Here is a 12,054-nt window from a genome sequence, read left to right on the forward strand (position 1 = left end):
ACATTTGTAAAGTAAGGTCATCATCAGATAGAGAAAAATTTAATCTTTTCAATTACACACATACCATTTGCATAACAAGAAACATTTTTCAAAAGATACTATTAACATTATCTCATACACTTGACTTATTTTCATTGCCTTTCTTTTTTTCAGCAGCTTTAGTCTCAAATATCTCAAGTTGATAAACAATGGATAAATCGTTATTTTCGAAGACAATTCCGGTTGCACAAGCCAAAAACTTCTCAACCACTGTGATAAAATACTACAGACGTCACAAACATGCTATGTATTGGTCCCTGTATGTCGTGAGTGGCTTTCAAAAAAACAAACCAACCAACACACAAAAACACACAAGAAAAACCGAACTATATGTTTTCCCACCAGTAGAGGAGATCATTGTCTGCACTTCTCACAAAACCATCGCTCCATTGTCTAGTCGAGGTCTCAAGCCCTAATGCCCAATTCCCATGTACATGCATTTTACTGTTTTCATTCAACTTATACTCGCTCATCCGTTATTCTTCAGACCTGCAAGGGCAGTATAAAACGTTAGGTATATCAAGGGGGGGGGGGGGGGGGGGGGTGGGTATTGTGCATACTCCATGATAAACCACTCATAGACCTGTGCTATCTAAATATGACCCCATTTGTCTGTTGCACAATCTCTCAACTTTTAGCGTCCTCTTCCAACCACCGAGTTCTGATTATATCAGCAGGTGGGTAAGATTTGCATGTGCCTCTGTCCTTGCTTTCCGCATCATTAAAATGTGATAATACCTCAAATTCAGCATTTCCAGTCATGTGATAAACTCCCTTCAATTAAAGAAAGGATTAGGATTGTCCTTATAAAAATATAGCACCTGATTAAAAATGTGCACCATTCAGAGTTTTCTCCCTCCTGTTTACACCAAAAAATCGCCATGAAAAACTTCAAGAATGAAAAAAAAAAATAGAAAAAGTAGACCACTAATGCCTCTCCATCCCTCTATACCTCTGTTGAAATGATTTGCAAACATACTGCTCTGAGTCAAATTTGCATTATTAGTACAAAGCTGGATTTATACCCTAGCAGTCATGTGGAAACAAAAAACAAAAACAAAAACAACCAACAGACAAACATTCCGAAAGAAACATTCAAAAATCTTTTTTTTTTTCCACAGCTGCCACCAGATACTACTTTAGATTTTACTACAAGACTGACAAACTACTCAAATAAATTCATATAAATGCTATCAACAACCATTTATAACGGGTAGTCCTTTTATCAAATGTGAAGGAATGTGTGGACCTGGTAAAATCTTCATCTCTTATGTCAATGACTTTAATTTGCCAGGACAAGCAGTTATTTTTATTCACTAGAATCTGAAACTTTCTGAAATGTTGCATAAACCAAATTATGTCAAAGTTATGAAATTTTCTGCAAGAATAAATCTTGCACAAACATCAAATACCTCGTTGCAGTAGCATTGAAAATGGGAACAGAGGACAGTACATTCACACAAACAAAAAAAATTAAAAAGGAACTTCCATTCACTTTATCCAATAAGAATATCTTTGAATTTCTAACAAAGCAAATCACAATACAATGTACATGTACTTCTAAATGCTTAAACACATTTCTCATCTATGGTACCTTAGAATCATATTACCACGACAAGCTACGTTTCTGAAAAAGAAAAGAAAAGAAAAGAAAAGGATACTGAGTAGAAGTGTTCAGAGTAGCACACCATACTGATCACTTCTAGTAACTATTGCATTGTCTATTGACGTGACACTTAAGATTTAGAATGTTAACACTTGAATGCACATACAATCAATGTCACTTTGAGATGAATGAGTTGCACAAGTGGAAGTAACATGATGTGCAGGTCATATACACACATGCATACATACACACACAGGCACACACACACACACACACACACACACACACACACACACACACACAGGCACACACACACACATGCACAGGCACAAACACACACATGCACAGGCACACACACACACACACAGGCACACATAAATACACATGTGTGCTCACACACTTTCACTACCACAAACACACAATTTCATGAGATACAAAGGTGACATTAGGTTCAGCTTAGCCCGACAATTGGTGTCAATTATTCTTTGTTAATACAAGGTCTTGCCATGTTAATTCCTGTTTCATGTTTTAGATATGCAAGGTGCTTCCTCCCACAGAATCCCATTTCACAGGTGGAAAGAGGAGGGGGGGGGGGTGGGGTGGTGGCAGTGCACAGGCAAACTAAACACCACACATCCCACCCATTGTATTCCCTAAAACAACACCACCAAACACTCCCATGGTAGTTCGGAAAGGAACAGAATGTACGGGCGGTACCGTTAAGTTCAGCCAGTTGCCAATATAAACATTTTTAAAGCACAGTTGGCCCATGGTTACATACACAAATCCTATGTTTGTGTAGAACTACGGGTCACATGGCTAGCCAGAGTTTGCCAGCCGGCGGACTGTCAGGATCCTGCTATCGTGCGGAGGTCACGCGAGGTCACTCTTTCGACGCAAGCGCCGGCGAATGAATTGCCGTGCCTGGGTGACTGCCAGCCAATCAGCTCCTTTCCCTATCCCAGACGTCCACTCATAATGTCTCTGTGACCAACACACCATGCTTCTCTATATTTTCATGATGTAGGTCCCACCTACTTCAAGCACGTGACAATGCATTCAATAGATTTAATGACAAGCAGCTGAACAGCAAGGAGAGAGTGTTTGAGATAGGATTGGGGTTTGTTTCTTGGTGAAAGGGCTTAAAGGAAGAAAAGAAACTAACAGAAGGTTGTATCAATCATGATTTTCATCACGGGAAAGGAGGGATGTACCATTGATTTCCGGTTGCATATTATATTCTCGTTTTTCCCACTAAAATATTTTTCCTTTTGGCGAGTGGGATGACCTTCCAATTTTGCAGATGCTAGAAAGGAAAGAAGTCTTGCAATTTTTAAGATAATCATATCTGATGCCTTTTTCAACTGAAAACCCTCTGCCATCATGCTGTCCTGATAAAGGAAGTTGTGGGTGCAAAAGCTGAACCAACTGTGATATTAGGTGCTTGGGCTCAATATGAAAATTTGACTTTAATAGAAGAATTTGAATTTGATATCAAAGCTAGCTCTTGACTAGATTTTGAAGTTTTTGTGAAGCACGTTAATACATAATAGTGTTCTAAATTGACCTAGTGTGGTCAATTCTGTAAGGATTACCTGTTTTTTTTTTGTACACAAACAGTTCACTGTTCATACCTATTGTCTGGCATGCTTGAACTCTTAACAGCTGACTGTCTTTGGTTTCTTTGTTTGTTTGTTTTTTCAAATCTTTTTCAAATGTTTGTCTGGTAGTCACATTTATCACTGCAGACATTACTTTGGAAACAAAATGAGAAATATTACATATCACTGAATAGCACATAGGAGTGAAAACTTATAAATACCGCAATCAGAAATTCAGTGCTCAGCAACTTCTAACACATCTACATGGCAACAAGACAAAAATAAAACCAGCAACACACTGCATGACATTACAAGTATGTGAATTCTCATACTGGAGTGATCAAGAGATGTGGAACTGACAATGCTTAGACTTAACAACGGCAACTCAACTGTTTATATGCATTGCATGGTGAGTATCTCCCTTATTCTTGGGCAGTTATAGTGCTGATTCATTACAACATTACATCAAGACAAATTTTGCATAGGATTACATACATGTGCAGCAGTGGGTCTGAAAAATACTAACAAAGCTCACGTGAGGTGAGAGACACCATATAGGGCAGTGACAAGCGAAATCCATCCTTTTTTTGGCGACAACACAAATTTCCTCCAGTGCAGTTCCAATGACTGCTTCTTATGCATACACACGCTTAGCAGCAACAAGAGTGTTAAACAGTACACAGCGTAACCCTTTGACTGTGACCTGTGGCAGTGTCCCATACAGTCGGTATATGGCACATCGGATTCATGCATCCAAAGGGTTATAATTGCCCTCTCTTCAAGTCTCCTCCTTTACATTGGCCAATTGATGTGCCTCTATTACACAAAGCCCTCTTTTGAGAGAATTCCACGCACCGAAGCCTGGCTGCCAGTACCAAACCAGAAGATGCAGCTGCTGGAGGCACTCCAGAATCTTATTTGAAAGTTAGACATCTTCATAGATTCATCCAACATGGAGCCACACCCAAGTACAGAGGGAAAGAGCGCCCTCTAACTGTTGAGGAGCCTCCAACTTGTTTCAGTGTGCTCTCGGCAGGTGCATGTGGCTCCCACACATATAATTGCACGCAGTTCCCAAGTCCAGCTCTACATCTCAAAGAGTCCGGTTCAGTACAAATGCCACAGGCGCTCACTGAGGCAGAGCAGATGGAAAACAATCGGAGACGGAAGAGCTATGCTCCTCCGATGCCCCAAAGCGTCACGCCTTCTCCGGCAGCCCCTTTCTGGACGTGCTCGCGACTTCGCCCGGGCTGGCGGGCAGCTTAAACGTCTGGCTCTGTATCTTTTCGTTGATTTCCGCCAGGACCACTGCGTAGATGAAGGCCTTGTCTGTGGGGATGTTGGCGTACATGTCAATCTCCTTGTCTTTCTCCTTCTGTTCTGTAAATCCAAACATCCAATATCGCTGAGAATGAGTGCTTGACTTAAAATTCAGGAAATGTCAGAACAATGCATACTCAAATATCAAACATACTTGTGAGTGAAGAAGCATTTCTAAGACAGGGCAATTTGAGTTTGCCTTTCCCCTTTTGTTTCTTGCTTTCGCTGTTTTCCATTATTGGTGAAAACGAAGCAAAGCTGATTGAAAACTGCTGGCAATGCCAAACTTGCTGACACATCCAAAGACAAATATTTAAAACAACACTTCAATGCTGTTACCAGAATGTATTCCAAACAGCACTCATCTTGAATGCACCTACAAATACTAATTCTACGATTTCCAAAAATTGCATTTCGCTTTTGGGGCAATAAAACCTTGTATCTCAAAAATGTTACATTTTCAGGGCCCCGTTGCTAGAAACTTTGCATTTAAACGCAAGTTGAGTTTCTAGCAACGGGGCCCAGGAGAGCAAAAAACAAACAAAACAAAAACAAAACAAAGCATGGCAGTCAAAGCACTACAACAAATGGGATAGCCTTTCTTTTAACATGCCGTGGTGGCTTCATTTCTGGGGTATGACAGCTAGGATTTCGACAGGACTTCACTCAACTGATCATCTGACAATTAATCCCTCCAAAAAGTGATTTTCAAGAAAATTGACATACAAGAATTTGCTGCCCCAGCGATGATTTGCCTATTGATTGAAATTGTCAGTAAGAATATGCATCGATAATACATGTTTATCTCAGGGACTTATTGTACGAATCCCCAAACTGTCAGTAATTATAATATGCATCAATAATACATGTTTGCTCAGAACTTATTGCACGAATACCAAATCACAGCAAGTTGCACAAATGCCTTGCCAATTTGAATGAATGTGCAAAAATTGCAGAACATCAAGCATGATTCCATTCCATGTTCAACTTGGCTTCAATAAACAGAGTACCAGTAATATCCGACACGTAGGCATGACATACAGTGAAATGTGATGTAAAGTTTCATATGCTTCCATGAACCACTGATATACTAAAGCCATTATCATATATGCAAATCAGATAGGGTAATGAGATGATCTGAATGCATTTGCATACATCATCACAAGTGAGGAATATCACAAACTGTATTTATAAGTAATTTGTCAAAGTCTTGAACGCCCACCTTGCCCTAAGGGGAAAAGTAGCACAAACCTGAATCAATTGACACATGGTAAAACAACAACAACAACAACAAAGTATGATTTTTTAGACAGAGTAAGATAAGTTTGTGATGTCATGGCCTTGTACCTCTCAAATTGGCCTGAAAATAAGACATGTATACCATGAAAAATGATTTTGGGGTGAAATAATTTTGCACTCTTCCCATCCCTACACCATCCCCCCTCCCCCCCCCCCCCCCCCCCCCCCCGGAAAAAAAAGAAGAGAAAAATACAGATTTTTCATCATAAAGTCATCGATACTTTAGAATACTTGAATGTAGAGGATACAATTTCTTGTCTTTATCAAGTCATTAGAAGATCAAATGAAGATTTGTTTGAAAAACAATGGGAAACTTGTAAGGAAGTGACATAATCACCTCAACATTTTTACATTATGTGTCAGTGATGGAGATTGCTATGTGGTAATGAAAACTTGCGAAATGTTAATTCTATACCATTCTTACTTTATGGCAAAATATAGTGAATATTTCAATGTTTGTGTAAGTTTTCTGCACTTGTTCACAGAGTGAAGTTTCTTTTTTAAAAAGCTGAAAAACAAAAGATAACAGGGTACAGTTTGAAGGTATGCCTACTGCTCTTTCACTGTTCCATAATAGTACAAAACCAATGGACATAAAATAGAAGAATACAGAATACAGACGGCTGACATACCAGCACTCGTACCATCTTTATTTTTATTCTGTGAGCCCTTCGGTCGACCCCTCTTCACTTTCTTCTTCTTTGACTTGTCATCACCTTTGTCCCCTGACTTGGAGGTGGATATCTGCAGAAACAAACCAAAGAAAACAGAAGACAGATTCATTAGAACACCAATAACATTATAGAGCCATAATACATGAGACATACATGCCTCAAGGAAGAAAAAATGTTGCTTAACCTTTTCACCTCTGTGACTTGCAAAATTGATCATGACAGCATAAATGGACAAAACATGCACACACAGAAAAGACGTACATATTCTTGACTTGGAACTCAACTGTAGAATCATGATGGGTGATTATGTCAAGATATCAATCATTTTAACCATCTCCGGTCGAAAGATAATCATATAAAATGTGGCTGACTTTGATGAAAAGTGAATGGAAATAGATCCCATTGATTTCTTCTGGATGCAGATTGACTTTCTGACTTTACAAGATACCGGTAGAAGCCCAATGTCTCTTAAAATCTTTCTATTGTATCAAAACACTAATGCAAGCACTAAATCAGATTATTTACCCCCAAAAAATTAAAAATAAGTGAAGTCAAAACACTTATTTGCACTATGCATGCACCACGACTGTTGATAGAATTAATCATTTCTTGTGTAATTTTGAATCCTAATACATGAAAGATGAAAGAGAGTGCAAGTTATCCTTGTTAGGAAAGTTGCTTAAATACACTAATAATGCTTTTAATTTGCATATGAATTTGCATAAAACGATTTGCTAGACTGGCATTTAAACACTTTTACACACATACACATATTCAATGTTGTTATATAACATTATCATTGAATGCACTTGAAAATTCTCGGATACTAGAACTGTCACTAACCTAGAGCAAAATCATATAACTTATAACATAACATCCTGTCGATCTACTACTGAAAATGGCAAGAGAAGCTGTGACAAGGTGGCACTAGTCATGTATGAAAGCTGAGGTCATGCTCACTGTTCATCCATCCCTATCATACAATAAGCTGCTATGGTTTGTTACACACCTACAATCTCACTAGACGGATGGATGCCAACCAACAACCAGGGAGGTGAGACAAAAAGGAGTGGGCACTCTGCCCTGAGGGTTTTCCCTATCACTCAACACAGGATTACAAGGGATCAGTGCCCCAACGAACAAGTAAACGACCTCTTACGTAACGAGGTCAGTCTGATCGTTATCACTGCTGTTCGATGTTCGATCCTCGGGGCCGCGGTGATTTGGCCCTCTATCGTTAGGAGTATGGACAGGCCAGTTGACTTGTGTGTGTTCACAAGGACGTGTATGAGGGTTTTAGGGTGCGTTCGAGCGCTCTCCTAAAGTGAACTGTACCGTACCGTACCGCGCTACAGGAGCGTTCGAACGCTCCTAAAGTGTACCGTACCGTACTGTACCGAGCCAAAAGTGGATCACTTCCCGATGTGCTCCAAAAGCGTACCAAAGCGTACCAAAAGTTCGTTGTAAACCATGCGCGTATCATGCGCATACGTCACAATGCAAAAACATCATTCTCTTTGTTCGGGACAGTTGTAAGTAGGTCAAGCGCAAGGTGAATGACCTTCTTGCTACAAACAAGCGTGAACTTTTCTAAAAATAACTCGAGAGGTACGCTTTCTCAACAGAGCATTCGAACGCTCCCAAACTGGCACAGTACGGTACGCTTTAGTTCAGTTCGCTTTGGTTCGCTTTGGAGCGCTCGAACGCACCCTTACATTCTTTATGCAGGCTCACACGGCATATACTCTTGGGACCTGCTAGTCTAAGAATTCAGCTCTCGATAGATACAAAAATTTTGAAAATCGGCCAAGAAGAACTTGAGTTTTGACAATGTAACTGTTTAACAATAGCCATTGTTTTGTTCTTGTCTTAATCAAATTACGACGCAATGTCAAGTGTAAATCCTGACTAGTGCTGACGAAATTCACCTGTAGATCAGCAGATGTTAGGGTTTTTCTTTAGTCTGATGTATCACTTCATTGTTCGCTCTTGTTGGTTCTCTTGTCATATTTTTGGGGAAACTTGCGTACATCCGCCAAGACATGTTTTTTCTGGTCCCACTAACATATTTTTGTGAGCAATTTTAGTTCTCCAGGGGATGAAAACACTATTTGAATGTTTTTTGTTGTATGCTGGGGATATATTGAGGCAGGAGGGCTCGAATCTACAACAGAGTGGTCATGATGGAGACTACTATAGGACCTAATCTTCGTGAAATAACTTGCCTCCTTGCCTGGTGTATGGTGAAAACATGTGAGAGTTCAGTGAGAGCTGAACTATCTCTCATGTCCTGTATCAAATGCCTGATCTGTGATAAGATATTCACCATGGCACTTTTTTGTCTGTCTCTCTGTTTTTGTTTTATTCTTATTTGAAAGCTGAATGGGTATTGTTATGATGGTTGTTGCTGTTTTGGTTGGTATTTTCTGTGCCAGCTTGGTATTAAAATTATTATTATCATCAGACATTATTAGGGCATGTGTTCCACTACTCAGCTGTTCATGTTTCCTTCATATTCTTACAATCAGTATATTATTATTGGTGCTGCTAATCATTATTATTAAATGTTTTTAAGTCTGTGTTAATTTGTTTCCATTTCATGTAAAAGTTACTTTTATTTCACCATAATAGCATGCAAAGTACATTTGTTCCCAAGAAATCTTATGGTACATGGACATGTAAATGCACATAAATCATAATACCTTGAATACTAGCTGCAAAATTCAAAATAAGACCATGCAACCAGTTCACTGCACATCACAATGCAACAGTGTTGTTTGCAGGCACAGCAATGGGTAATGCACCAGTAATGCACCAGTATACACCACCCACCAGTACCACGTGGAGTAATCCAGGTTCTGGCCAGGGAGGGGTGAGACCCACCAGCCTGTTGACAAGGATTGCGCATGTGCACTGTGCGGCCAAGCGGCAGTAATCTAGTTAGTGGAGTGGTCTCTTGGGGAGTGCGGCTCCGAGGATGGTTCAAAAGACACTAATCCAGTGCCCACTCCTTTTCCTCTCACCTCCCTGCAACAACCAACCAAGCTAGCGATAAGTGTGTAGCAATTTAAGTTGACTGGCTTTCCGTAACCTTTGCTCAAATAGCTTGGAAAACCGTGGTTAAAAAAATAATAATGATTCTCTACTGGAGCAGTGTCTTTCACACCATATCATTCCTTGTGGTTGCTGGGCAATGACACAGAAAGAGGTATCCCATGTCATGGCTGTACAGCATAACACTTTATAACTACAACTTATTGCATTTACTTATTCATTCAGCTTTATCAAAAAAAAAAAAAAAAAATGTTCACATCCAAGATGAAACAAGGCAAGTGCCATAATGTGTCTCGCCCATTTGCGTCCAAGAAATTGTACGCAAATGGGATATAACAGATGAAACTAGAAATGTCGCTATGGCGACTGATGCCTCCGCCATAATGCATGATTCTCCCAATAGGTGTATAGTACAATGTCTTCACAATGTGTGACTGACAGTTTCACATAACTGGCAAAATATTGAAATGACAGGTTTGTCAGAAATATCTTGAATGTTCACTTTCCTTGAACTGGGTTTGCTATAATTGTCTAAGACTGCAGGTAAACATATTTGGGGAATTGAGGATTTTTACTTGACTTGTGACGGACCCTTTTTTAAGTTTATGCATTGAGTAATTTCCCAGGTATGAAAAATGTGTAATTACAGTACAAAATAGAATTTTTTTTTTTTTATTTAACGGATTAAGATTCTTTTTAAATCCTATATGTGCTGCAAAAGACATTGCATTCATGGGTGCCTCTTACGTGCTGAATGCAAATGACTCTTGCTAGACCCTAATTTTAATCCTACCATGTTGTTAGGTTGCCTTTCCTAGTGCCGTTCTGTAGGGAGTAACAATTCTAGTGTTGAGGCTTTTCCTCGGTTCACTGATACTCCTGATACTAGGCACCGTGTTTCTTATTTATCACTTGTGTATGACCAGGAAATCTGTATTTGTACGTCCTACTAGGGCTGTTGGACTTCAGCCACTATCTTCGAAACGTACTAGCCCAGAATTCTTCTGTCAGGTCATATTCACGGGTTATACTCACTTTCAGGATCAGAAGTTGTAGAACAAGGTGCAGGGACTTCACTCAGCTCAGGATCAGCAGTTCTTGTAACGTTGTAACAACTCAGGATCAAATGATTTTGTGTCACGATCTTCCCACATTTATATTGTCTGGAAGAATCCTAGACACATTTCCAACTTCCAATCATACATCTTCCCGGTAAAATGAACCAATCATCATGAAGAGGCATTGCTATCACTTGCATTTGTCTCTTAATATGCAAAATAGGATTCACTACTCCTCAGAAATTTTAACTGCTCAGTGAGCCAGCCAATCACAGCTTTCCTCCAATCATACATCTTCCCGGTAAAATAGACCAATCAACATGAAGAAGCATTGCTATCACTTGCATTGGACCCTATTGTATGCAAAGTAGAATTCAATGTTCCCCAGAATTTCACCATGACCAGCGAGCCAGCCAATCACACATCTTCCCGGTTAAATAGACCAATAAACACAAAGAAGCATTGCTATCACTTGCATTGGTCTATTTTACCGGGAAGATGTATGATTGGATGAAAGCTGTGATTGGCTGGCTCACTGAACATGGTGAAATTCTGGGGAACATTGAATCCTACTATGCATACAATAGAGTCAAATGCAAGTGATAGCAATGCTTCTTCATGTTGATTGGTCTATTTTACCGGGAAGATGTATGATTGGATGAAAGCTGTGAGTGGCTGGCTCACTGAACATGATAAAATTCTGGGGAGCAGTGAATCCTATTTTGCATGAAATAAAGAGACAAATTACAAGTGATAGCAATGCTGCCCTATTTTGGCAAAAGGAAGCAAGTGACATCGAGTACAAATGCTACATGTACAAATGAAGAAAATATGTTTTTGGGTAGGCCCTTCAGCATGCAAATTTGTGATGAGAAATAATGTTGATATTCATGCAAGTCATATAGTGATGCATTTATGACAGTTCAAAGAATTTGATATTCCCATAGAATCTCATTATTATGTAACTTGCTTCCTTTTGCCAAAGTATTTCAGATTTTTAGCAAACATGACAAATCTGGCAAAAGGAAGCAAGTGACAATCATATCATGAGAATGATACTTGCTTCCTTTTGCCAAAGTGTTGTAGATTTGTAGCAAACATAAAATATTGGCAATAGGAAGCAAGTGACAACCATATCATAATGATGTCACTTGCTTCCTTTTGTCGAAGTATTTCAGATTGTGTGCAAATATAAATGATTTGGCAAAAGGAAGCAAATCACAATCGTATCATGAGTTTGTAACTTGCTTCCTTTTGCCAAAGTATTTCAGATTTTTAGCAAACATGGCAAATCTGGCAAAAGGAAGCAAGTGACAATCATATCATGAGAATGTTACTTGCTTCTTTTTGCCAAAGTATTGTAGATTTGTAGCAAACATAAGAAGATTGGCAAAGGAAGCAAG

The 12,054-nt window shown here is 39.3% G+C and overlaps 1 protein-coding gene across 1 annotated transcript in view; it reads right to left on the bottom strand.

Annotated features, from left to right (window-relative positions):
- Window positions 1–3,345: 3,345 nt before the first annotated feature.
- The window catches only part of LOC139720047 (UPF0547 protein C16orf87 homolog), a 40,374-nt gene continuing 31,665 nt past the window's right edge, over window positions 3,346–12,054 (bottom strand). The window contains exons 4-7 of the mRNA XM_071631420.1: window positions 6,510–6,609; window positions 6,114–6,118; window positions 4,498–4,618; window positions 3,346–3,368 (exon numbers count right to left, since the gene is read on the bottom strand). Coding sequence (XP_071487521.1) covers window positions 3,346–3,368; window positions 4,498–4,618; window positions 6,114–6,118; window positions 6,510–6,609 — 249 coding nt within the window. The remainder of the gene's footprint in view (window positions 3,369–4,497; window positions 4,619–6,113; window positions 6,119–6,509; window positions 6,610–12,054) is intronic.

Source organism: Diadema antillarum, unplaced genomic scaffold, assembly GCF_040938485.1.
Source record: "Diadema antillarum isolate AM-2024a unplaced genomic scaffold, OU_Dant_1.0 scf00000120, whole genome shotgun sequence".
Lineage (NCBI taxonomy): Eukaryota > Metazoa > Echinodermata > Echinoidea > Diadematoida > Diadematidae > Diadema > Diadema antillarum.